General features: G+C 52.0%; 1 protein-coding gene across 3 annotated transcripts in view; it reads left to right on the top strand.

The window, feature by feature from the left end:
• The window catches only part of AACS (acetoacetyl-CoA synthetase), an 82,187-nt gene that overhangs the window by 47,235 nt on the left and 8,744 nt on the right, over positions 1-26,208 (top strand). For 2 of the 3 annotated variants that reach the window (XM_012447161.3, XM_064379579.1), the window contains exons 9-15: positions 4,195-4,275; positions 9,213-9,337; positions 15,231-15,295; positions 15,428-15,550; positions 20,177-20,290; positions 21,321-21,446; positions 25,917-25,986. In XM_012447161.3, the coding sequence (XP_012302584.2) occupies positions 4,195-4,275; positions 9,213-9,337; positions 15,231-15,295; positions 15,428-15,550; positions 20,177-20,290; positions 21,321-21,446; positions 25,917-25,986 (704 nt within the window). The remainder of the gene's footprint in view (positions 1-4,194; positions 4,276-9,212; positions 9,338-15,230; positions 15,296-15,427; positions 15,551-20,176; positions 20,291-21,320; positions 21,447-25,916; positions 25,987-26,208) is intronic. The other variant, XM_064379580.1, reaches the window with a different exon arrangement.

Genomic DNA, 26,208 nt, shown 5'->3' with positions numbered 1-26,208 from the left:
GCAGTTCCTCGGGCTTTCTTCATCTTTCGTGACACTGACATTTTTGAAGGGCCCAGGCTCCTGGTTTGGCAGATGGCTCTCTTTGGGCCTGTTTGATGTCTCCTCGTGGTTAGGTCCAGTTATGCAGCTTTGGTGGGAACACCTTGGAAATGATGTGTCCTCCTCCGTGCATCTATCGGGGGGACACAATGTCGGTGGTGTATTTCATTTTCATTTTCGTGATTTCACTACATTGCTCTTCAGAAATGAAATGCCTGGGTGAATGTGGCGCTTTTCTTTGTTTCTTTTGAGACGAAGTCTCACACTGTTGCCTGGGCTGGAGTGTGATGGCGCAGTCTCAGCTTACTGCAACCTCTGCCTCTGGGGTTCAAGCGACTCTCCTGCTTCAGCCTCCTAAGTAGCTGGGATTACAGGCACCTGCACCAAATGTGGCTAATTTTTTTTTTGTATTTTTTGTAGAGGTGGGGTTTAACTATACCGACCAGGCTGGTCTTGAACTCCTGACCTTGTGATCCACCCACTTCAGCCTCCCAAAGTGCTGAGATTACAGGTGTGAGCACCTGGCCGAATGTGGCGCTTTTCTAATAACTGCTATCACATTTTATTTCCTCTGATTCTCCTCTGCCCCTGGGCTTGATAAGAGAGCGTCTTCCTGACTCAGGTTGAATCCTTACCTCGCACTGGGACTTCTCCTGGGCTGGTCTGTGGGAGTCAGATGCTCGTTCCACGACGTGGCTCTCGCCCTCACGCTGCTCTAGGCCCTCCTCTGGGCCAGCTCTTCAGCTCTCCCCAAAGCTCGTTTCCCCATTTCTCTCTCAGCTGGCTCAGCCCATAGGGAGGAGAAAAATTCACGGAATCTTGGTCAGATCTTCTGATCACCACTCTTCCCCCCAAACTCAGAAGAGAATTCTCCAAATGGAAAAACCTTTGCTTTATAAGACAGTGGCGTTGGAAAAGGAAATATACAAGTTCCCTCATTCTAGCTCATTTAGCGTTTACAGATATTCCCTCTACCTAGAAGCAGTTTGAATCCCTTCCATAAAAAGAAAACATTTACACTGGAATCATTTGAAAGCCTTATTATGCTTTTTAACAGAGTGTTTTCATCAGAATATAGAAAGGAGTTAACGTGGCTTCCTCATCACCTGGATTTGGATTCACTGACAGTCTTGTTGCAGGCTGTGAAATAGCAGATCCAGAGGTTCACGAGCCTGTCCATGCATAGCCGGTTAATTCTCAAGAAACCCGGGGATGGGAGTGAGGGGGCAGTGTCGGTAGTTGGGGGAAAGGCCTTATTTCTGGCAATTACACTGGCTGAACCGAGTTGCCTCTTTGCAGGCAGTGAGCTGTCCTGTCGCTCAAATAATCTGATTTTATGAAAGCCAGTTGGGGTGTGTTCATAGTCTAAGGTACAGTTGGAATCATATTTTCCCTGTGAAAGGGCAGCCCTTGTGTGCTTGGGCGCAGGTCTGTTGATGAGCCAGCAAGATGAGCATTTTTAGAAATTTTGCAAGGGTGGGGGTGGGACGGGTGTATGTGGCCAAACAAGACATTTTAGGAAAAATGGAAATGGATAACTGAACTTTTATTTTTAGTGCTCTTTGCATAGTGCATGTCATTTTTTTTTTTAAGAGGAGCATAAAAATGTATTAGATATAATATAGCTTGCTCATAAAATGATCGTGCCTGGTATATTTAGAGTGTGGAAAAATCAGGAAAAATTATATGTGCTCTAGCTTCACTGGGCTCTTGCATCTCCAGAGAAGTGACTAAGCATCTTGCTCATTTTCTAGAGTTACCTTGATCGCCAACTTGAAAACAGCGAGGCCACACAGGCTGGAGCCCTCGGGCTGCTCATAATCCTTCTGATTTAGTGGGGTGGGTGTTGTGGTACTGGTTTGTGGGTTTGTGTTTTCTAAGTCCGTGAAAAGTGTCAGAAAGGAGCTCCCCTTTCTCTTCCTTGACATGAAATTACTCTCCTGTGCTGAGACCCAGGAAACCATGCCGTTTACACTGCCTTACCCTCAGGGAAAGCATTCAGATTTGACCATAAGTATTTAAGAATTAAGGGGAAAACATGGATGTGAATTGTTAAGATTCACACAGATACGTTCTTGAGAGAGGAGGGCTCGTCTTTGGTTTGGTGCCATCTGAGAGAATGAGGCTGATGAACCACTGAACGAACCACTGAGCGAATGTGGGCTCCCAGCTCCGCTGTGCTCGCGACAGACCACGTGGGCGAAGCTGCAGAGTTAAGTGCTGATTTGAAGTGAAGAAGAGAATGGGAGGGAGATTTGCCACAGGCTCCTAGAATCAGAGTTCCCTGTCCTTTGAATGGATTCGTGGAGAGATGTAGTTCATGGAGACGGTTCCTGAAAAGTTTGTCACCCCCAAATTATTGCCTGTCACTGCGGGTGAGAACAGAGTGTCCTGGAACTTTCTAAGAAGCTTATGAGTGCCTGGGGAAGAGAAGGGGAAGCTGGCCTCGACCCTCACTGGGGATTCTTGTTAAACCCCAGCCTGCAGCTCAGCTTCCAGGCCTGGAGGCAGCCTCGGGGGACTGTAGAAAAGGGCCTGTCCCTCCCAGTGCACAAGGGCAGTGTATTAGTCTGTTTTCCACTGCTGATAAAGATGTACTGAGACTGGGCAATTTACGAAAGACAGGTTTAATGGACTTAAGAGTTCCACATGGTTGGGGAAGCCTCACAATCTTGGCAGAAGGCAAGGAGGAGCAAATCATGTCTTACATGGATGGCAGCAGCAAAGAGAGAGAATAAGAGCCAAGCAAAATGGGTTTCCCCTTTTCAAACCATCAGATCTCATGAGACTTATTCACTGCCATGAGAACAGTATGGGAGAAACAGCCCCCATGATTCAGTTACCTCCCACCAGGTCCCTCCCACCACATGTGGGAATTATGGGAGTACAATTCAGGATGAGATTTGGATGGGGACATGGAGCCAACCATATCAGACAGCGTCCGCCCGTCCGCCTGGCAGTCTCTGGAGGCTGCAGTTGCTGCTGTTGGTGGGACAGGTGGTGGTCATCTGTTTGGGATGCCAGGGAAGGTTTCACAGGTATGCTGTTAGGGGGAAAAGGCAAAGGGCAGGACACTGTGTCAAAATGAACAAAATGGCATTAATAAATATGTGCTGACATTGACAAGAAAGATATTCACAGGAAACTGCTAGGCCTGGCTGCCTCTGGGGAGAACTGGGTATAGCACAGGGATAGAGGAAGGCTTTTCACAGTATCTGCTTCAGAGTTCTGGATCGTGCAATTATATTGCCTGTTAAGCAACAAAATTAAAAATTAATAGTGTGACTGGGTGCAGTAGCTCACACAATCCCAACACTTTGGGATACCGAGGCGGGTGGATCACCCAAGGTCAGAAGTTCGAGACCAGTCTGACCAACATGGTCAAACCCCATCTCTACTAAAAATACAAAAATTAGCTGGGTGTGGTGGCGGGCATCTGTAATCCCAGCTACTCAGGAGGCTGAGGCAAGAGAGTTGCTTGAATCCAGGAGGTGGAGGTTGCAGTGAGCTGAGATCGTGCCACTGCACTTCAGCCTGGGTGACAAGAGTGAGACTCTGTCTCAAACAAACAAGAAAATTAATAGTTTGTAGTGGGTGGGAGGGAGTGGGTCTGCTTGGGTGTTTTAGCCAGAAGGAGGGTCTCATGCTGCCTCCCTTGAGCTGCAATCTTGAATGTGAGTCCCAGCGACAGTCTTGCTCTGTTGCCAGCAGGCCCCCCTACAACTCACCCTCACCCCTCCCTTCCCTGTCCCCCATGAGGCTGGGCTAGCGCCCGTCCTGGAAGGGTCAGGTCCTGGTCTTTTGCTCTTCAACTGTCTTCTCAATAAGGGTCACTTCTCTTCTACCTGAAGCTGGTGGGCCTCCGTGGTGCCCTTGATGCCTTGGGCACTGAGAGCTCAAGGGCAGGCAGGAGTGTCAGGGTTTTTCTCTCCAGGCTACAAGCCACGCTTAACTCTCGGGCGACAGAGGGACATGGGGGCATGGCTCATCAAAGGGGAGAGGAGGGAGCCTCCAGTCTGCTTCTCCCAGGAAAGAAAATGGGGATCTGCTGGGGCTTCTTCCTGGCAGCATCTAAGCGGTGCGTGAGCTAGGTACCAGGTACACAGTACTGTATGCCTAACAGAGGGCACCTGCTTCCCTGTGTCTACCCTGCAGGGTACCCTCATCCAGCATCTGAAGGAGCACCTGCTGCACAGCAACATGACCAGCAGTGACATCCTCCTGTGCTACACCACGGTAAGGGCTTCCCCAGTCCCGGCCTGTGCTGCATGTGGTAAGGGCCTCCCCAGTCCCGGCCTGTGCTGCATGCGGTAAGGGCCTCCCCAGTCCCGGCCTGTGCTGCACGCGGTAGGGGCTTTCCCGGTCCCGGCCTGTGCTGCACACGGTAAGGGCTTCCCCAGTCCCGGCCTGTGCTACACCACGGTAAGGGCTTCCCCGGTCCCGGCCTGTGCTGCACGCGGTAAGGGCTTTCCCGGTCCCGGCCTGTGCTACACCACGGTAAGGGCTTTCCCGGTCCCGGCCTGTGCTACACCACGGTAAGGGCTTTCCCGGTCCCGGCCTGTGCTACACCACGGTAAGGGCTTTCCCGGTCCCGGCCTGTGCTGCATGCGGTAAGGGCTTCCCCAGTCCCGGCCTGTGCTACACGCGGTAAGGGCTTCCCCAGTCCTGGCCTGTGCTGCACGCGGTAAGGGCTTTCCCGATCCCGGCCTGTGCTGCACGCGGTAAGGGCTTTCCCGATCCCGGTCTGTGCTGCACGCGGTAAGGGCTTCCCCGGTCCCCGGCCTGTGCTGCACGCGGTAAGGGCTTCCCCAGTCCCGGCCTGTGCTGCACGCGGTAAGGGCTTCCCCGGTCCCCGGCCTGTGCTGCACGCGGTAAGGGCTTCCCCGGGTGCTGGCATGTGCAACATGTGGCAAGGGATTCCCTCGTCCCCGGCCTGTGCTACACACGGTAGGGGCTTTCCTGGGGCACTGTCTATGCTCCACTGCGGTGAGGGCTTCCCCAGTGCGATGTGGAGATGGGCGGGTTCCTCTGCTCAGCCTGCCTCAGCAGCATGGAATCCATGCCATTAAGCCAGAACTCGAACTGGAGGGGTTGGAGGGCTTCCCTCCCTTGTTGAGCCCAGAAAGACAAATGGTTAGGACAAGTTAAAGAAAGTGTGTTCTACCCCAGAGCAGGAGAACTCAAAACATCAAGAGCTTCCAGAAGGATCTAGCTACAGGTCCTGGGTGGTGCTTCTGTGCTGAGTTTTTATGCCGAGTGGAAAGCGGCCAGCACGTGCCTCACCTGTGACGTTGATGCCCAGGGCCCTTCTGTGACCCTTGTGACAGACTCCCCAGGACTGCACACAGATGCAGGAGGGGACAGACCCCTGGGGTGACACACAGATGCAGGAGGGGACAGACCCCTGGGGTCACACACAGATTCAGGAGGGGACAGACCCCTGGGGTCACACACAGATGCAGGAGGGGACAGACCCCTGGGGTCACACACAGATGCAGGAGGGGACAGACCCCTGGGGTCACACACAGATGCAGGAGGGGGCAGACCCCTGGGGTCACACACAGATGCAGGAGGGGGCAGACCCCTGGGGTCACACACAGATGCTGGAGGGGACAGACCCCTGGGGTCACACACAGATGCAGGAGGGGGCAGACCCCTGGGGTCACACACAGATGCTGGAGGGGACAGACCCCTGGGGTCACACACAGATGCAGGAGGGGACAGACCCCTGGGGTCACACACAGATGCAGGAGGGGACAGACCCCTGGGGTCACACACAGATGCAGGAGGGGACAGACCCCTGGGGTCACACACAGATGCAGGAGGGGGCAGACCCCTGGGGTCACACACAGATGCAGGAGGGGGCAGACCCCTGGGATATCACACACAGATGCAGGAGGGGACAGACCCCTGGGATATCACACACAGATGCAGAAAGGGGCAGACCCCTGGGGTCACACACAGATGCAGGAGGGGACAGACCCCTGGGGTGACACACAGATGCAGGAGGGGACAGACCCCTGGGATATCACACACAGATGCAGGAGGGGACAGACCCCTGGGATATCACACACAGATGCAGAAAGGGGCAGACCCCTGGGGTCACACACTGATGTAGGAGGGGACAGACCCCTGGGGTGACACACAGATGCAGGAGGGGACAGACCCCTGGGGTCACACACAGATGCAGGAGGGGGCAGACCCCTGGGGTCACACACAGATGCAGGAGGGGGCAGACCCCTGGGGTGACACACAGATGCAGGAGGGGACAGACCCCTGGGATATCACACACAGATGCAGAAGGGGGCAGACCCCTGGGGTCACACACTGATGTAGGAGGGGACAGACCCCTGGGGTGACACACAGATGCAGGAGGGGACAGACCCCTGGGGTCACACACAGATGCAGGAGGGGACAGACCCCTGGGGTCACACACTGATGCAGGAGGGGACAGACCCCTGGGGTGACACACAGATGCAGGAGGGGACAGACCCCTGGGGTCACACACTGATGTAGGAGGGGACAGACCCCTGGGGTCACACTGTAGGAGGGGACAGACCCCTGGGGTCACACACAGATGCAGGAGGCGGCAGACCCCTGGGATATCACACACAGATGCGGGAGGGGACAGACCCCTGGGGTCACACACAGATGCAGGAGGGGACAGACCCCTGGGGTCACACACAGATGCGGGAGGGGACAGACCCCTGGGATATCACTTCCCTTCCTAATTTTCCTTTCCCATTTTCCCTTTGCCTTTCTTCTTTTCTTTTAACAGAGTCTTACTCTGTTGCTCAGGCTGGAGTGCAGCAGTGATCGTGGCTTACTCTAGCCTCAACCTCCTAGGTTCGAGTAATCCTCCTGCCTTAGCCTCCAAGTAGCTGAGACTATAGGTACACTCCACCACACCTGGCTTATTAAAAAGAAACTTTTTCTAGAGGCCAGGCATGGTGGCTCATGGCTGTAATCCCAACACTTTAGGAGGACAAGGCAGGTGGATCCCTTAAGGTCAGTAGTTTAAGACCAGCCAACATGGTGAAACCCTGTCTCTACTAAAAATACAAAGTTAGCTGGGTGTGGTGGTAGGCGCCTGTAATCCCAGCTCCTTGGGAAGCTGGGGTGGGAGGATTGCTTGAACCCAGGAGGCGGAGGTTGCAGTGAACTGAGATTGTACCACTGCACTCCAGCATGGGCAACAGAGCGAGACTCTGTCTCAAAAACCAAAAGAAAACAAAACTGTTTTTCCATAGAGACGAGTTCTCACTATGTTCCCCAGGCTGGTCTCAACCTCCTGAGCTCAAGTGATCTTCCCGCCTTGGCCTCCCAAAATGCTGGGATTACAGGTGTGAGCCACCACGCCTTGACTCAACTTTTTAGCAGCTTTGTTGGACATTGAGGTAGCCAGGAACGCTATGCTGCTTGGGGCCTCCAGGCACTGGTTTCCTCTTTGGGGAATAGTTCCTTAATGAGAGAAATTGAACGAGTACATTAAGACCTGTTCAGAAAGCAGCTCAGTGGCCAGGCTTGGTAGCTCATGCCTGTACTGTGATCCCAGTACTTTGCGAGGCTGAGGCAGGGGGATCACTTGAGGGCAGGGGTTCAAGACTAGCCTGGACAGCAAATCGAGACCTCATCTACAAAAATAAAAAAATTAGCTGGGCGTGGTGGCCCACACCTGTGGTCCCAGCTACATGGGAGGCTGAGGCAGGAGGATCACTTGAGGTTAGGAGGTTGAGGCTTCAGTGAGCTGTGATTGTGCCACTGTACTCCAGCCTGGGTGACAGTGAGACCCTGTTTCAGGAAGAAAAAAAAAGACAAAAGCAGCTCAACTAAATGGAGCCCTCTGCCTGTGTCCTTGTGCCCCCTGCCTTTGTGAGTGGGGAGTAGGCATGGGTGGACCTTCTGGGGGATGTTGGGTTTGGGTCACTGTAGCCCACGTGAATTGGGGACAGACCTAGGCTGTGGCAGGTGGGAGGTAAGTTCCCGACACAGGCTAAACCACGTCGCTCATGCCGTAGGTGACCTGCTGGCCCGGTGCTCTGTTTCACCCTCAGCTCTGCGAGCTCTTGTCCAGGGATTCTGACACAGGGCTGAAGGAGAACCACCTGGGGTTGTCACATGGCCACCGCATCCCCACCCTCTGATCCCCAAGAGTCTGCTCTTGGGGATGTGGGGTGAGGCCCAGAATGCCCAGCCACATCCACTCCAGTCTTCCCAGGCTGTGTGCATCCCCCGTGACCTCCTTGCCTCCGTGGTTGGTGGGGTTGGGGAGCTCCCTGTTGGCCTCCAGGGCCAAGGTTCCTGCTGGAGCTTACCCCTCGCTCTGTCATGATGTTTGTTCACTCCAGGACCACCCACACAGTCTCCCTGCGTAGATGAGGGTGCTGTGAGTGTATCTGCACCTTCTTGCCTTAACATTTTTATGCTTAGTAACAGTTTTCAGTTAAAATTTAAAAAAATTAAATCTACCTGGATATGGTAAAAATTTCAAGCAGCCCCAGTGGGATACGTGGGGAAAGGCTGATGCCTCCCAGGGCCCAGAGGCAGCCATGCCAGGCATTTTCATTGCCTCAGCGTGGATCAGTGCCCCGTAGAGGGGTGTGTGTGTGTATGTGCATGTGTATATGTGCCCGTGCATGCGTGCATATGTACGTGTATCTGCGTGTGTGCTTACATATCTGTCCTTTCCTCTAGACTAACAGGGTTATGCTACACGCGCTCCGCCTTGCTTGTTTTGTATGAACGATGTCTTGGAGACGGTTTTGTGTCAGTCCAGGCCTCATTCTGTTTCATGGCTGCTTAATGGCTCCCCTCATCCTGCTAGGGCCAGACCTGTTCTGAACGCCTCGCGTGGGTTCCCTAACTGTGTTGGAGTGTCAATAGCACGCGTGCACCTCCTGTGGCCTTTCTTGTGTCGATAACACCTACATTGCTTTGTCTCTGTCATCAGCAAGGGTGCAACAGACATTCTGTGACACGTCTTCATGCACATGTATGAATATGTCTGTGTGACACATTCTTAGACGTGGAGTTTCTGGGCCGAAGTGTCATGTGTTTGAAATGGGCAGTTAGCACCATTTTAGGCGGTTTTCCAGGGACACAGGAAGCTGAGGGGCAGCACTGGAGGGAGCTGCCTGGCACCCGCTGAAGCTGTGCCCCTCCTGTCTTTGCAGGTAGGCTGGATGATGTGGAACTGGATGGTGTCCCTTCTGGCCACAGGAGCGGCCATGGTCTTGTACGACGGCTCCCCGCTGGTGCCCACACCCAACGTGCTCTGGGACCTGGTTGACAGGATAGGGTAGGTACCAAGGTGCTGTGCTCAGAACAAGGGACAGGTGGCACCAGGAGGGCTCCTTGGGATCAGATGCAGAGCCGTGGCTGCCTTCTACTGTGGTCAGGGTGTCTCCGAAATGCTCTGCCTTTGTGGACACCCCCTCTCCAAGAAGAGGGGGTGGGAGGTGCCAGAAGCAGAAGGTGAAACTGTTAAGGAGGGAGGGACACCAAGGACTGAGGCTTCTCCCTCTAGAAAGGGCTGAGAAAAATCCTACGGGCAGCATGTGATCTCATTTCTTTTAAGAACCTATTTCTATTTTTAAGAGTATTTTTTAGTAAAAATTGTATATATCGTGAGGCGCACAACATGGTATTTTGCTGTGTGTACACATAGGGAAATGAGCATTTGCATCTCCTCACACAGTTACCTTTTTGCTTTTAGCACTGAGAGCACCTGAAATCGACTCTCTTAGCAAAGTTCCAGCTCTTACACAGTAGGGCGTTGTCAACTGCAGCCATCGAGCTGTGCATTGATCTTATTTCTGTAGTTGTGACATTTCCCAGCAAAAGGAGGAACACTGAGGGTCGCTTAGAGTCCTGTTTCACACAGGTTCTTCAGACTCAGGAGTGAGATGGTATTCGTCCATTTTCATTCTGCTGTGAAGAAATACCTGGCAGTGGGTAATTTATAAAGAAAAAGAGGTTGAATGGACTCAGAGTTTTCACGTGGCTGGGGAGGCCTCACAGACATGGAAGAAGGTGAAGGAGGAGCAAAGACATGTCTTACATGGCGGCAGGCGAGAGAGCGTGTGCAGTAGAACTGTCCTTTATAAAACCATTAGATCTCGTGAGACTTACTCACTGTCCAGAGAACAGCATGAGACAAACCTGCACCCATGATTCAGTTACCTTCCACCGGGTCCCTCCTATGACACATAGGGATTATGGGAGCTGTAGTTCAAGATGAGATTTGGGTGGGGACAACCAAATCATCTCAGAGATGAAGCGAGGTGAAGGCTGAACGCACAGGGGAGGTGTGTGGATAAGTTCATGAGGGGTGGGTGCAGAACCTGTGATTGGGAGGCTGCGTGGTGTTTGGATTTCCTGGCACCTTTCTCCTGAGCCCATTGGCAGGAGGAGAGCCCTGCTTGTCCCTAGCCGTCCCTTGGGAGTGGCGGCCACCTGTCTTCTAGGGTCCTCCTCACCTCATCGTAACTGTACTGAGTGCTTCCTGGGGCCCCTGGAGGTGGTCACTTCTTTCCTGTGGCCCTGGCTGGACGGTATATAGGAATCCCATGAGCAGAGGCCGTAGCCAGTTAGGAGACACATCGGGTACCCTCCCGGTGCCTGAGAATTATGCAAATGGGGACAGGTACGGTGGTCCTAGCTTTCCCCCACCTTCTCATCATCATCATTAGAAGGCATCAGAAAGTCTCGTCAGCACTTTGCTGATGAATTAATCAGAACTGGCTGGCACGCCCTGGCCACCGTGGTCTTGGTCACCCTTGGCTTAATGACAGTGTTTCCAGAAATAAGAGTGTAGAAGTCACCAGAGCTCCAGGGGCCCAGAAACCAACATGCTGTGAAATGTCCTAGTTACTCTGTCTGAACTTGTTCATGGCGGGGAACAGGAGCCGCTCATGTTTTTAAATCTTTGGCCATTAACATTTTAAATATAACTTGGGCTGGCCTGGGTGATATTGAAATCCAGACATTTGGCTCACAATCTTAGTGAGGAAGGTTATTTCCTAATGAGATTGTTTCCAGCAAAAGGTTAATCAAATCCCTGGGAACTTGCGATGGCTTTAGAATCTTTACCCTTTTACCCTTAAGCTGGGCTCCAGGTGGAGGTGCTTTTATTGGTGTAGGGGAGGCATGTGCTGGGTCGGGGGTTACTGGAGGAGGGAGGGAGAGGGATGTACGTCAGTGAGGCTGGTGCTAATGAGATCCAAGGTGAAAGGTCCCAGGGAGACCCTGCTGTGTGTGTGTCTGTGTGTGTGCACAAGTGTAAAAGTGTATGTGTGTGTGTGCATGGAGTGTGATAATGTGAAAGGGAGCATGTGAGCGCATGTGTGTGTGAGTGTATGTGCACATCCATGTGAGTGCAAGCGAGCACGTGAATGTGCGCATGGGTGTCAGGTGGCTGTGTGTGTATAGGTGTCAGGTGTCTGTGCTTGTGTAGGTGTTGGGTGTGTATTCGTGTGCATGCAGCTGTGAATGTGTGCTGTACATGTGGATGCATTTGCGCCTGTGTATGTGTGCCCGTGCCTGTGTGCATGCATACCTGTGCGAGTGTTCGCAGCAGAGTGGCTGGTTCCCTACTGTAATCATGGGCCCTGGGTTGGCCAGAGCACCGAGGCTGACTGAGGTGTGGTCGTGCTGTCGAGGAGCTCCCTCTGGATGTGGCCTTTGCCCCTCCTGGGAGAGCCGCCTGTGCAGTTTGGCGAGGCAGGTGTGACTCGGCACGTGGGCAGGGGCTGCGGGTGGGACTCTCGGAAGGATGCAGGCTTCAAGCCACTGTCCTGGTCGCCAGTGGTCAGCAGTGAGAGAGAGTGGGTGCTGGGCGGGGCAGGACGCTTCCGCTCAGTTCTGTCCACTTCCTAGAAACTGAGTGGTGTGAAACAGTTGAATGCAGTCATGGCAAATCCTGTTTTGTGGCAAGAGGAGCGCGGGGCAGCACAGTCCTCGTGATGCTGTCTCAGTGCCTCTGATTAAAACCCACGTGTTAGTAAATGTGAGGTGAGATCTCTATGGATTACCAGCATATCAGCTCCCAGCCTTATTGACACATTTGATGAAAGAACATTCATTTTGTAGGCACAGACAAGATAATTTTAAAAGATGAATTTTCTTCATAGGGGTGTGTTTCTGGGCTCTAGTGAGGGGAATATTCTGGATAGAATTAGGGTCAGGACCTTGACGACTTTGTCCAGGTTTGCTAGTACCGGGGCAGGCGTGCACGTTGCGTGGGTTGCCTGGTGTTGCCCGTCTCTGAATGGGGCCATTGTCTCAGATGGCTCTAGAGGGCAGGAGTGAGCGGGTGAGTGGGCTTGTCCCTCTAAGGAAGTGCATGGGTTGGGCAGCACTTTGCCGGGATCCCTGCTGGGTTCTGGGGGCCACACAGCAGCGACCAGGGGCCAGCACTCTTTGTCCTCATGGGGCTGGTACTGGGCAGGGGAAGGTAAGGAAAAGAGAGGCCGACCTGGGGCAGTGAGGAGTGCTGTGAGACTTCGGGCCAGGGAGTCCTCGAGAGGTCTTGGCATTTGGGCTGAGGCTGGAAGATTCAGGAACTACTCTTGCAGGACTGGGGACTGGGCTTCAGGCAGAGGGAACCTCCAGGACCAAGGCCCGGAGGTGGCCTGGGGTCCATGTGTTGTGGAAGCTGGAAGGGGCGTCCTGTGGCCCGAGTGTGAAGGGCTGATGTGGGGCGAGGGCAGAAGCAGGGGTTGGAGGAGCAGGGACTTTTGGGGCTGCTTGGAGGGTGAGTTTTTCCCCAAGTGGAATGGAATAGCAGTGGACACTTTGAATCAGGAGAGCACTGTGATCAGGTTCATGTTATTAAAAGGGCAGTGTAGGCTGGGCATGGTGGCTCATGCCTGTAATCCCAGCACTTTGGAAGGCCGAGGTGGGCTGATCACCTGAGGTCAGGAGTTTGAGGCCAGCCTGGCCAACATGGTGAAACCCCATCTGTACTAAAAATACAAAAATTAGCCTCGTGTGGTGGCGCACGCCTATAATCCCAGCTACTTGGGAGACTGAGGCAGGAGGATCACTTGAACCCTGGAGGCGGAGGTTGCAGTGAGCTGCACTCACGCCACTGTACTCCAGCCTGGGTGAGACACAGAGAGACTCCGTCTCAGAAAAAAAAGGGTGATGTAATGTCTGAGTAGAGAGAGCATTTCGGGGTAGGGACAGAGGCAGGGGGAGAAGCTGGGAGACTCAGGTTGCTGGAATCCACACGCCGGTGGCGACCCTGGAGGGGCTGCCTCTGGGCTGATCCACACCCCATTCCATGCAGGGCTCTGGGCAGTAGTGGGCACTGGTTCCCAGTGATTTAGAGCCCTGATGCTGTCTCATGCTTCAGTGCAGCAACCCCCACAGTACTCGCTAGAAATAAGACGTGGCCTGAGCGCCCGCAGATGGGCTTCCGTGCTTCCAGGAGCCGAATGGTGTTGCATTTCTCACCCGTCTTATGCGCACCCTGGAGATAGATGGGGGACTTTGCCGTTTCTTCAGACAAGCAGGGCTGTGACTGACAGGCTGGAGAGCACCACCTCCGAGTGCGGCAGAGCCTCACCAAGATCAGGGTTTGCAGAATCTTGCCTGCACTTAGATGCGATTGAGAACCACAGAGTCTTTGAGTGTTCTAGGGGTGGGCAGTGTGGGGATAAGCTGCGTAAAACCCATGTGGTGTTTGGGCGTGGCTGTTGGTTGGAGAGCTCTGTAGCTGTAGCTCGAGGCCATCACTCCTGCCCAGGGCCGGGTGATCACAGTTACAGTCATGAGATCTCCATCCTCCATTATCTATACTTGCAAAGGGAGTGGTAGCTTACTCCCTGGCTATGATGTCGAAGTAGCTAATCAAACTCTGAGTTTATGAAAGAAGCATGGGGGATGGTGGGAGGAGCTAGTCTCCCTCCCCGCAAACTCCAGCCATCTCCAGGGTACAGTGGTGGCTTTGTTGGTGGCGGGGTGGGTCTGGGGAAGTAAGAGAATGAAGGTGTGGGAGGTGGAAGGACTGGACCGTGGTAACCCACCTCCTTGCATGGAGGGAGATCCACCCTGCCATTGCCTTGGCCACGCCCAGCCCAGCCAGCCCTGAATTTCAGCATGTTCTGTGCAACTTTGCCTCATAGCTTCAGACAGGGAGTGCCATGTCAGTCTTCCCCGCCAGATGAATCTCTCCACCGAATGTGCAGAGGGACTGAGGTTCTACTGCCCAGAGTGACACAGAAGAGTCTTAACCTCACAGCCTCTTCTGGGCCCCGAAGAGAAAATGTTCTTTAGTTAGGAAGATGGAGTTTACTTGTGAAGGGCTGCCTGGCTGGAAGAAAAGCCGAGGAAGGAAATCGGATATTAGACAGTGCTGCCCTTGAAAACGCAGTGATGTCTATTCAGCAGCGTGTGTCCTTCTCTGAGCACAAATGCGTAGAACTATGGATTCTAAGTGTTAGGAAGAGCTGCACTTTTCTAAGTTTCATAAAAACGTGAACTTGTGTAAGAAAAGGGGATGGGTGGAGAGTTTCAAGTATGGCACTTGTTTTAACAAATAAAGAATTCTCCCAGCACTTTGGGAGGCCAAAGCAGGAGGATCACTTGAGCCCAGGGGTTCAAGACCAGCCTGGCCAACATAGCAAGACCCTGTCTCTTAGCTGCATGTGGTGGCATACACCAGGAGCTCTAGCTACTTGGGAGGCTGAGGTGGGAGAATAACTTGAGCCCAGGAGTGGGGGACTACAGTGAGCTGTGATTTTACCTCTGCACTCCAGCCTGGGGCAACAGAGGGAGACCTTGTCTCAGAAAAAAAAAATTCTGTAGCCCTCTCTTCATTGGTGAATGACTATGTGAGGTTAGAATTTGAGGGGTCGTGATTTTATGACCTCCTCTGGTCCCTTAAGAGGAAATACTCTGCAGTTGGGAAGGCGACGTGTTCGTGTGAGCAGCTGTTTTATGCGAGGCCTCATGGTAAAGGGAGCTGGCCCTGGATGCTGGAGTCAGCGTAGAGCACAGTCAGGTGTGCCTCAGAGCAAGACGGGTGCCATGACTCAGACTGGAGAAAACACAAAGCATGCGTTCAACCCAGAAAAATGCCCCTCTTGGTTTTTGCAAACTTCTCAGAATAAATCACTAACTTTAGAAAGCGTTGGTGCAAGAGCCTTGAAGAGTTTCTGGTGTTTTCTTTCCCACCTGGGCCCTAGCATCACTATCCTGGTAACTGGGGCCAAGTGGCTGTCGGTGCTGGAAGAGAAGGCCATGAAGCCGGGTGAGTGTGACCCTTTAATACTCATTCCTTGTACTGCCAATCAAGGAAATTAGATCCCTCCTATTTCTTGCTTGTGAGTGAGGCTTCAGGCACTGGGTTTAGTTTTCATCTTTTGGTGGTTCTTCGCCCTAGTGGAAACCCACAGTCTCCAGATGCTCCACACGATCCTGTCCACCGGCTCCCCACTGAAAGCCCAGAGCTACGAGTACGTCTACAGGTGCATCAAGAGCAGCGTCCTCCTGGGCTCCATCTCAGGTATAGCTCTGGGGGGACAGTCCTCCCAGCCATCGCCGCCTCCGGAAGGCACGCCGGCCCCACAAGTGTGCATACCCTCTGCCCAGTGCTCGGATTCACATGGTCCACTGTGCAGCCAGTACGCACAGTCCCTTCTCATTACTGGAGGCAGTGATGTTCCACAGAGTCCCTGTGAACACTGTTAGCACGTACAGAACCCTTGTTCGTGGGGGAAATACGTGTGTATACACACATATACACCCCTCTCATATCAACTGTAGTCTTTTTTTTGTTTGTTTTCTGAGATGGAGTCTTGCTCTGTCACCCAGCCTGGAGTGAAGGGGTGCGATCTCGGCTCACTGCAACCTTCGCCTCCTGGGCTTAAGTGATTCTTCTGCTTCAGCCTCCCAAGTAGCTGGGATTACAGGCGCCTGCCACCATGCCTGACTAATTTTTGTATTTTTAGTAGGGACGGCGTTTCACCGTGTTGGCCAGGCTGGTTTCAAACTCCTGACCTCATGATCTGCCCGCCTCAGCCTCCCAAAGTGCTGGGATTACAGACATGAGCAACCACGCCCCTCCCAATTATAGTCTTAAAACCCAAAACAACACATCTTGGTAGGTTCTGTTTTTTTTTTTTATCTTGTGAAAGAAAATGCAGTTCAGAAGCATTCAGTGACTTGCCCAAGGCCTGCACTGTCCTGTGCTAGGGCTGGGTTGTAAAGCCCGGGAACAGAGCGCCCCGCCCCACCCCGCCCTGCCCCTGTCTCCTGTGTGTGAGAGCAAGGTAGGGAGGCCATGTCACCTTATGTGACCTCAGTGGAAACGTCCATGGGCAACTTAGGGTTATAACTGTTCTGCAATGTCTGAGAGAGACCGCAGAAGCTCCAGGGTATAGATCTGGAGGTTACACATACATTTTAGTGAGTAGGCAAATTTGCAAAAATAGAATCTGCAAACAATGAGAATCCACTAAATGAAGGAGAAATATTGTAACATTGTTTATATAAGTAAGATACAGACACTACCTGTCTGTCCAGCAGCAGGAAATTCATTAAATAACTTAGGGTACATTTTTTATTTATGTAGCCATTAGAAGTGCAAGGATGAAAGTATTTGTTTAGATAGAAATATACTGATGGACATTGAAACGTGGTCGCAATGAGTGAAAAAATCAGATTGCAGAATTATAGGGTATGGTCATTTTTGTAGGTTGAAAACAGGTATGTATGGATGTGTACATGTACACTCATGTATGTATATATATGGGTATATTGTATGTGGATTCCAAGTGAAATTGTTTTTTTTTTTTTGAGTCGTAGTCTTGCTCTGTCGCCCAGGCTGGAGTGCAGTGGGTGCAGTATCAGCTCACTGCAACCTCCACCTCCTGGGTTCAAGCAATTCTTGTGCCTCAGTCTCCCAAGTAGCTGGGATTACAGGCACGTACCACCATGCCCAACTAATTTTTCTGTATTTTTAGTAGAGATGGGGTTTCGCCGAGTGGGCCAGGCTGATCGTGAACTCCTGACCTCAGGTGATCCACCCACCTTGATTTGCCTCCTGAAGTGCTGGGATTACAGGTGTGAGCCACCACGCCTGGCCCCCAAGTGCATTTTTTCTCATAACTTTTTTCTTAACATAAAGTTGTGCTTTGGAAAATGGTTCACGCATGTGGTAAAAAATTCAGTCCACGAAAGTATTCCTCATTGCTGCCGTCCCCTTCCCCAAGGAAGCTGATGTTGTTTCCTTCAGCGATGTTCAATGCGTAGGTGAGCGTGTGTGCTCGAGTGTGTGTTTGTGAGTGTGTGTAAATGGGCGAGAGCACCCCCTTTTTACACACATGTAGTTTAGGGTGCATACTTCACTTCCCAGTAATGTGACTTAGAGTTGATTCCTTTTTTTTTTTCAGAGAGGGTTTGTTCCATTGCCCGGGCTGGCGCACAGTGGCACGATCACAGCTCATTGCAGCCTCAACCTCCTGGGCTCGGCCTCCTGAGTCGCTGCCGCAGCCTTCTGAGTAGCTAGGACCGCAGATGCTCGCCACCACGCTCCGCTATGTTTTTGAATTTTTTTTAGAGATGGGGTTTCACCATGTTGCCCGGGCTGTTCTTGAACTCCTGAGCTCAGTGATTCTTCTACCTTGGCCTCCCAGAGTGCTGGGATTACAGGCATGAGCCACTGTGCTTGGTCTGGGTCACTTTTATTTTCTTTTTACACATATGTAGTTCTGATTTTCTGCTTATGATTTAAAAATGTACCCTCAAAGCACCTCTTTAAGAGGTGGCATTTGCCCGAAGCCTGAGGCCGCCCTCGACCCTTTCTCCCCACAGTTGGTTCCTCAGCCTGAGGTGGGGGATCTGAGCCATTCCCACCAGCAGGCTGAGCAGCGGGAAGGAGGTCAGGAGCCTTGCTCAGGCCTTGATGGTGGCAGAAACGAACGTGACTCACCCATTTTCATGGGACATGTCAGTCAGTGACATGAAATGGCAGAGAAGACATCACATTTTATTCTCTGCCTGAAAGAAGAAATAAAATCATCTTAGAGTTGAAGCCAATGTCAACCCTTCTGGGTTTTGGAGCCATCAAGTAATTTCATACGGCTCTTGAATACCCTACATTCCCAATTCATACACGAGGAGCCTGATTAAGGAAAACCTTTGCTTAATGAAAATGTTTTTTTCAGGTATAGGAGTGAGTATAAAGAGTGGCATGGGCCAGGCGCAGTGGCTCATGACTGTAATCCCAGCACTTGGGAGGCCAAGATGGAAGGGTTGCTTGAACCCCCGAGTTAGAGATTAATTTGAGACTAGCCTAAGCAACATGATGAAACCCTGTTTCTACAAAAAATTGAAAAATTAGCTGTAGGCCAGGCGTGGTGGCTCACGCCTGTAGTCCCAGCACTTTGAGAGGCCAAGGTGGGAGGATTGCTGGAACCCAGTAGTTCGAGACTAGCCTGAGCAACATAATGAAACCGTTTCTACAAAAAATTAAAAAATTAACTGTGGCTGGGCATGGTGGCTGACGCCTATAATCCCAGCACGTTGGGAGGCTGAGGCAGGCAGATCACTTGAGGTCAGGAATTCAAGATCGGCCAGGCCAACATGGTAAAACCCCATTTCTACCAAAAAACACAAAAATTATCTGGGTGTGGTAGCATATGCCTGTAATCCCAGTTACTTGGGAGGCTGAGGCAGGAATTGCTTGAAATGGGAAGGTAGAGGTTGCTGTGAGTCAATATTGCATCACCGCACTCCAGCCTGGGCAACAGAGTGAGACTCCGTCTCAGAAAAAAAAACAAAAAAAAGAAATTACTGGGCATGGTGTGTGCCTGTAATCTCAGCTACTTGGGAGGCTGAGGTGGGAGGATCACTTGAGCCCAGGAGGTCAAGGCTGCAGTGAGCTGAGATCACACCACTGCACTCTAGCTTGGGCAACAGAGTGAGACCCTGTTTTAAAAAAAAAAAGAATTCAGAAACCAGGCCCAGGGGTTAGGGAGGGGTGCTCCTTGTCACCCACTCTCCACTCTGCTTTCTTACCTGCGGGAGTGGAATGACCCTGTCCTCTGTGTGTTCTGCCCATGCTGTGCTCGTGTGTGTGTGCTTGTGTGCATGTGTGTATATGCGTGTATGTGTGGTGTGTGTGCATGCATGTGTGCACACGTGTCTGTGCATGTGTGGTGTGTGCATGCATGTGTGGTGTGTGCATGTGTGCACGCATGCGTGTGTGCATGTGTGTATGCGTGTGTGTGGTATGTGCATGTGTGTGCACGTGCATGTGTGCATGTGTGGTGTGTGCATGTGTGTGTATGCGTGTATGTGTGGTGTGTGTGTATGCATGTGTGCACACGTGTCTGTGCCTGTGTGGTATGTGTATGTGTGGTGTGTGCTTGTGTGTGTGGTGTGTGTGCATGCATGTGTGGTGTGTGCGTGTGTGTGTGCATGTGTGGTATGTGCGTGTGTGTGTGCGTGTGTGTGTGTGTGTGTGTGTGTAGTGTGAGGGTCTATGCTCTCCCGCAGGTTTACCCTGCTACCGTTTCTCTTCCCGCACAGGCTTTTGGGTCAGAGAGTGGCTGTTGTCAGCAGGGGCCTGGGCTGGGGAATTCACACTGCTCCCCTGCATGGTGGCCCATGGAGCCGGACTCCATTTCCAGCTCATTCCAGAAAGAGGAGTGTTTTCCATGTAGCACAGTCTCTCGTGAGATATCACACTCCGTGGTCCTTACAGCTGGGAATGTTTCTGTTTTTCCAACCATGAAGTCCATGTAAACTGTGGCATGCGAGCCTTCCCATGTGATGGGTCCGCCTAGCAGTGTCTGCTGGGTACACAGACAGGCAAAGCTTCCATTTTCTGCGATCCTGAGTCTTGAATTTCAGCGTGGCCACAGGAGGTCATTTACTTAGCGCATCCTTTAGCAGGAAGGCTCAGCCAAAACCTGAATCCCCAGGTGTTGGGGGTTCGTTCCAGTTTCCATATCACCTGTCGCACTACTCCCTGAAAAGAAGCCCCACCTGCCTGGGTTGGCAGTGTTTGTCTGGGAGAGTAGTAGGTACGTGTCCTCTGGGCACTTTCTCCTTCGTTGCTCACTAATTTAAAAGCAATTTGTCTTGGGCTTCTGAATTTTGAATCTCCCTTTGCCATTGCTTGCAGGAGGCACCGACATCATCTCCTGCTTCATGGGCCAGAATGTTTCTATTCCTGTGTATAAAGGGGAGATTCAGGCCCGGAACCTGGGCATGGCCGTGGAAGCGTGGAACGAGGAAGGTGATGGCTTCACCAACTGTTTCTTTCTGTGATTAGGCGTGAGTTGGGAGCTTGGGAGCGCTCGGATGTGTAACTTGGCTTGGTGATAGTTCTCCAAGGGGAGGCCCCTGTCACTTGCAGTGTGATGTCCTTTCCCCCAGCTTGGTTTAACACCCATTAGGCTTGTGGTCCCCAGCCCCTGAGAAGTCAGGGTCAAGTTGGAGGCCAGATGGGGGGCTCTGTGCTCAGGAACGGTGGGCAGGTGGGTGGTCGTTGGCCTGAATCTGAATCCTGGTGCTGGATATACAGGCAGCAGCCAGCTCTGAGCTTCTGAGAGCCTGGGCATGGAAGGGATAGTCTCCTGCTGTGCTGTGCCTGGCAGCTAGAAATCCAGCTTTGCTAGGAGGGGTGAGCAGGGTTCAGCACAGCTGCTCTGCAGAGCAACGCAGGAGTAGTCAGCGAAACTGAAGGTGCATACGTGCCCTGTGATCTAGGAATTCCACTCCCGGAAGACTTACTTGTGATACACGCAAGAATGTTTGTAGCCCCACGATTTGTAATGGAAAACAAAATTGGGAACAATGGAAATGTCCATTCTTGGGAGGAAGAAACTGTGATCACATATGGAGAATGACCAGTTGGTAAATTGGATGAACCGGACTGACACGTAGTATCCCAAACGAGCCACCCAGATGTCATGCTGAGTGGGCAAAGGAAGACGCGGGACACAGAATGACTGTATGGTTCAGAGGCATGCCGAGTGACATGTGCTATTCAGGGATGCGTGCAGATGGAGCAGAAATGTTCACACATGGGAATGACAAATCACTACCTCCAGGACGGTGATTTTGGGGAGCACACAGGGAAGGGAGTTCGGCTGGGAGGAATGCATTATTAGGCTGCCGTGACAGGTGTGTGGGCGTGACCATCTCTGTACCTTTGTATATGTCTGGAATATTACATAATAAGTAATAGCTTAAGAAAGGGAGAGGCAGCCAGGGTGTGTGGCTGTGGTGTGTGTTGGGCTTATTTTTAATTCTGCCCATCCCAGGAAAGGCGGTCTGGGGAGAGAGCGGCGAGCTGGTGTGTACTAAGCCAATCCCTTGCCAGCCCACACACTTCTGGAACGATGAGCACGGCCACAAGTACAGGAAGGCGTACTTCTCCAAATTCCCAGGTCGGTTGGAGAGATGCAGGCGGAGCTGCCCAGCCTTTGCCTTGGCTGGGCCTTCTGTGTCTAATTCTGTATCCTCCTCCCTCCCTCACATCCCGCCCCTCCCCTCTTTCTTCCCCCACCAGTGCTTGGAGAAGCTGCTTATAGCTCATTCTGCCAGTGGGGCGATGATCAGTTTTTGATCGTTATCTTGTTGTCTTCAGCTTGAAGCTATCATGTGCAACTGTAATCTGGGTTTAGTTGAATCTCAGCCACCTCTGCCCAGAGCCTCTTGGCCCTGGCCCCAGCTGCTGGGAGCTGGCACGAGCCTCTGGTTTGCGTGTGGGAGGGTGGAGGGTGCAGGGATCACTCGCTGAAACAGGGCGATGCCTGCGTGTTCAAGAGGAGTGGCATGTGGAAGCGGCATCTGGCTTGGGTCTCTTCCTTCGTGTCTCTCACCATCATCCAGTCCTCACGAGACGCTGGAGGAAGAGCACTTTTGCGGTAGAAGGATTTACAACCCGACACGTCACTCTCACATAGACTGACGCCCTTGAGTGTCGTCTTCTGAGTGGTGCCTTGCCCCAGAGTAGGGAAGTCTTTTATTTAAAGCTCTGATTCCTGCCTCTCTCTCATCTTATTTCATAAGCAGTCTATATAATTCATCATTTAGCAAGCCTTCTGTTCCAGAGTTATTTATACTCAGCATTTGCTTTCTGCAGTCTCTCAAAAGGTAATCTGGGTTAGTGTAGACCACGTATGGAGAATCAGAAAGCGGCAAGTGGTAGGATTTGCCAGGGATCCTTCCTGCCTCGCGTGTTTGCATGTCACCGTCAGAGCCATTGTGCCTGGAATAGCGCCTTCCTGCAGCAGTGCGGGGCATCGCCCTGGGGCGGCTCAGCCTTCACTGCACACCTGCTGCACCTGTGCCCCACCTTGGCTCCTGCCGTGAGCAGTTGTGCGCAGAATGCAGAAAAGCAAGAGTGGATGTAGAGAAACACTCTTCAGATGACCCTGAAGAGGAGGCCGAGGGCGCCTGCCTTGGGAGGAGAGGCCAAAAGGATTAGACTGTCAGCTTGAGGATCCATCCAAGAAACGACAGCCCTTCATCTTCTGTAACATCGCTCTTTGAAAACTCTCTTTTCTGTCACTTTTTTTTGGTCACATGTGCGAGGGTTTATGTGATAGATGTCTCTCAGGATTAATTTCAGAATAATCTCTTTTTGAAACTGATAAATTTCTTCTTGGATAAAACAAATTCCTTGTGATGTGTTATATTTCCATTTTTGCCCTGGCTGCCAGGAAACTCAGAGCTGAAATCGTTACTTTGTTTTTGTAGTCCTCTTACCTTTAGGGTAGGCTTTTTCTTTTCTTTGAGTAATCTTATCATGAAGTCAGTTTTATAGGTAGCTTCCTCTGATACTTCCTGGGTGTAGGTGAGAGAGATGAATAAATATGGAAAGACAAAGGCTGTTTATCATGGACACGGTGAACACAGGCTACTCTTAGACCTTAGCTCAAGCACCGACATGGAGAGATCCTGGGGCTGTATAGGAAATGGCTAATGGCAAAACCAAGCAACAAGAGCAAGCCTTCCTTTCCAGGACGGGGAGTGGGTTTATGGACATCGTTACCTTAAAAAGTGATGCCGGGTGAATATGTAAACAGGCCGTATGTCGGCATAAAGATATCCAGGGAGTTAGTAAGTGAAAATGAGAGTTCAAGAACAGAGGATGTAGCATCCCTTTTTCTGGACATTTTATTTTTTAATTATTTTTTTTTAGAGACAGGGTCTCTGTCTGTCCCCCAGGCTGGAGTACAGTGGTGTGATCTCGGCTCACTGCAGCCTTGATATCCAGGGCTGAAAGGAACCTCCCATCTCATCGTCCCAAGTAGCTGGGACTATAGGTATGTGCTATCATGCCTGGTTAATTTTTGTATTTTCTTATAGAGATGAGGTCTCTCTATGTTGCCCAGGCTGGTCTGGAACTCTTGAGCTCAAGCAATTTTCCTGCCTCAGCCTCCTCAAGTGCTGGGATTACTAGTGTGAGCCACCGTACCTGGCCTTGTGTAAATTTTAAAAAGCAAGTACATACATGTGATTGTGTGAATAAATGAATAATGAGTGTGAATAAGGGCTTATATGAGTGGTGAGATTATGAGCCCATTTTGGTTTTCTTTATGGCTTTGTATTTTTATTTTTTTTTAGTTGGAGCCTTGCTCTGTCGCCCAGGCTGGAACGCAGTGGCACAATCTTGGCTCACTGCAACCTCTGCCTCCTGGGTTCAAGCGATTCTCCTGCCTCATCCTCCTGAGTAGCTGAGATTACAGGCATGCACCACAATGCCTGGCTGATTTTTGTATTTTTAGTAAAGATGGGGTTTCACCACGTTAGCCAGGCTGTTCTCAAACTCCTGACCTTGTGCCCCGCCCACCTTGGCCTCCCAAAGTGTTGGGATTACAGGTGTGAGGCGCTGCACCTGGCTGCTTTTTTATTATTTTTAAAAACTTAATATTTTAAAAGAATGTAAAAGCAGACTTAAGATTTAGGTCATTGCAGATGACACATTCCAAACGGGCCTGGTCTGTTATTGGCAGTCACCTGTTCCCACTATATTTCCACTTTCGCCTCAGCTCCCAGGAGACTCAGAGCTGAAGTCGATGCCCTGAAGAATGAGAATGACCTAAATCTGTTCAGTCTGCTATGGAAGGGAAGACATTGCTTCTGCGGCTTTGTTTTAGTCAAGCCTCCTCCTCTGTGGTGCCCTGGCACCAGCCACTACCTGTGGATTCCTTCTCTCAGCTTGGCTTTGCAAGGGATCAAAGTGTGTCAGGGGACATTTCCACAAAAGAAAATTTCTTCAGGGTGGCTTTACATCTTCCTTTTCCTCTGCATTTCCGGGGTCTCGGTAATTAGGGCACAGTACGGCAAATGGCCCAGAAAACCCAGAAATTTCCCATCCAATTCAAGGGAGATCTGACTCCAGGCAAACAAGACTGTATGTTGCTGGCATGGAAGTCCCAGAGTGAGGCAGGATTCCCAGGCCAGCGGGACAGGCTTGCGGCTCTCCTCTCCCGCGGCTGCCATTCATAGACTCAGTTTGCTGAGTAGCCACACACACGTGCTCCTGCAGAACCCGGGCTCGTCAATTGCAAGCCTAGGAGTGAATTTTTTTTTTTCCTTTTTTGTGGATGTGAATCTTTTAAAAGTCCAGTGAGAAAGATTTGGTTTCATTCTCTAGCTTGGGGAGGCGGAAGAAAAGACCTGAAGGGCTGCAATTCTGTGTTTTGCATCAGAACAAGTAGCTTAGGGCTCATTTCATTCTCTTCCACTGCCTCCCAGGGACAGTCCCTGCACACGGTCCCTTGGCCCTCGTCCCTGTGGAAGGCTTGGTTGTGGCTTGTGGCAGTGTCTCCTTCACGTGTCACATGAATGCGTGAATAGACTACGTAGCTGCTGAGTCATGAGCTGTTTGGGTTAGCGCTTGCCGAGAGTGGAGAAGGGCTGGAGAAGTGTCTCGATTTGGAAGGGAAGAGATGCTTTCTGAGGCTGCCCCCCGTCAGTGGAGACACGGAAGCTGGCTTATTTCTTGTTTTCCCTTTCCGGATCGCAGGAAATCTTCGGGACGTTATTTCAGGAGGCCAACCTGCTGCTGAGGCAGATGACTTCGGCATTGCAAGGCGGCAGAGATGTGCTTTCAGTTACAGTCAGCCAGTTCCCCTCAGTGTGGCGATGAAGGGCTGGCGGTGGGAGCCGGGAGGAGGAGGCCACAGCTGGTTTCCTGCTCCCTGGGTGACTCGGACGTGTGGCTTCTCTTCACTGTTTGGTGCCTCTCTCTTTAGATGCTGCGTCCAAAGCTGGGATTTGTGTCCCTTGGTTGATAGCTTCACGGCGCCACCCCAGCGCACAGGCCTTCGCTGAACGGCTGCACGTGTGGCCACTCATGTGGCCTGCTGACACCGTGATCACCCCTGGCTCTTTGCTCTTCCCCCACCCTCCTCGTCCCCTGGGTTTTACCTGCTAATCGGGTCTCCGTCCATGTGGCACTGGTGGAGGAGCCCCCTTCGTGGTCGTGACCTTGTGTATTCCATTCCAAGATCTGTCCCCAGCCTCCGCAGCCCCTGGCCACTCTTGCTTCCCGAGAGCTCGTTCTTTTCTGCACTCCACTCGGAGTTGTCTCCAGATGCTCCTGTGGACCCCCAGTGCCCTGGCCCAGCTTGGTCCCGCCCTCTGCGAATTCCCAGGTTTTTGCTGGTGCCTGAGGAGCTGCGTTACTCCTCACCAGCTGTGTCAGCTGCCCTGGCAGCAGCCCCCCCAACTAAAGGGTGTGTTCCTTTTGGCAGGAACAGTCTGACTCCCTTCTTTCCCCAGCCCCACACCTGACCTGACTCTGGGCCCCAGTGACGTCTGCAGACCCGTGCCCAGCGTCTGTCGAGGCAGCTCTTCATGGCCCCTTCTCCTCCCATGACCGGGCATCTCTGCTGTCCTTGCAGGTGTCTGGACTCATGGCGACTACTGCAGAATCAACCCCAAGACCGGGGGCATCGTCATGCTTGGCCGGAGGTGAGGGCTGTGGAGTGGGCTTCTCTTCCCTGGAGCTCCACCTTTGGGAGGCATGGGGGTGGGTGGGAGGTGCTTTCTGTGAGAGTCAGTGACTCCCTTCCTGGGCACCCCACTCCACTCCAGCACCAGGGTGTCCACACCACCCACGCAGCCCCCACTGGCTGGTGCGCCATGCTTCCCCACCCCTGTGCCGAGCACACGCTGTCCCTGGGCCTGAAGGCC

This window comes from Aotus nancymaae, unplaced genomic scaffold (assembly GCF_030222135.1).
Source record: "Aotus nancymaae isolate 86718 unplaced genomic scaffold, 86718_ANA_hifiasm-v0.15.2.pri h1tg000021l, whole genome shotgun sequence".
In the NCBI taxonomy this organism is placed as follows: domain Eukaryota; kingdom Metazoa; phylum Chordata; class Mammalia; order Primates; family Aotidae; genus Aotus; species Aotus nancymaae.
This window is presented reverse-complemented; position numbering and strand designations above follow the sequence as displayed.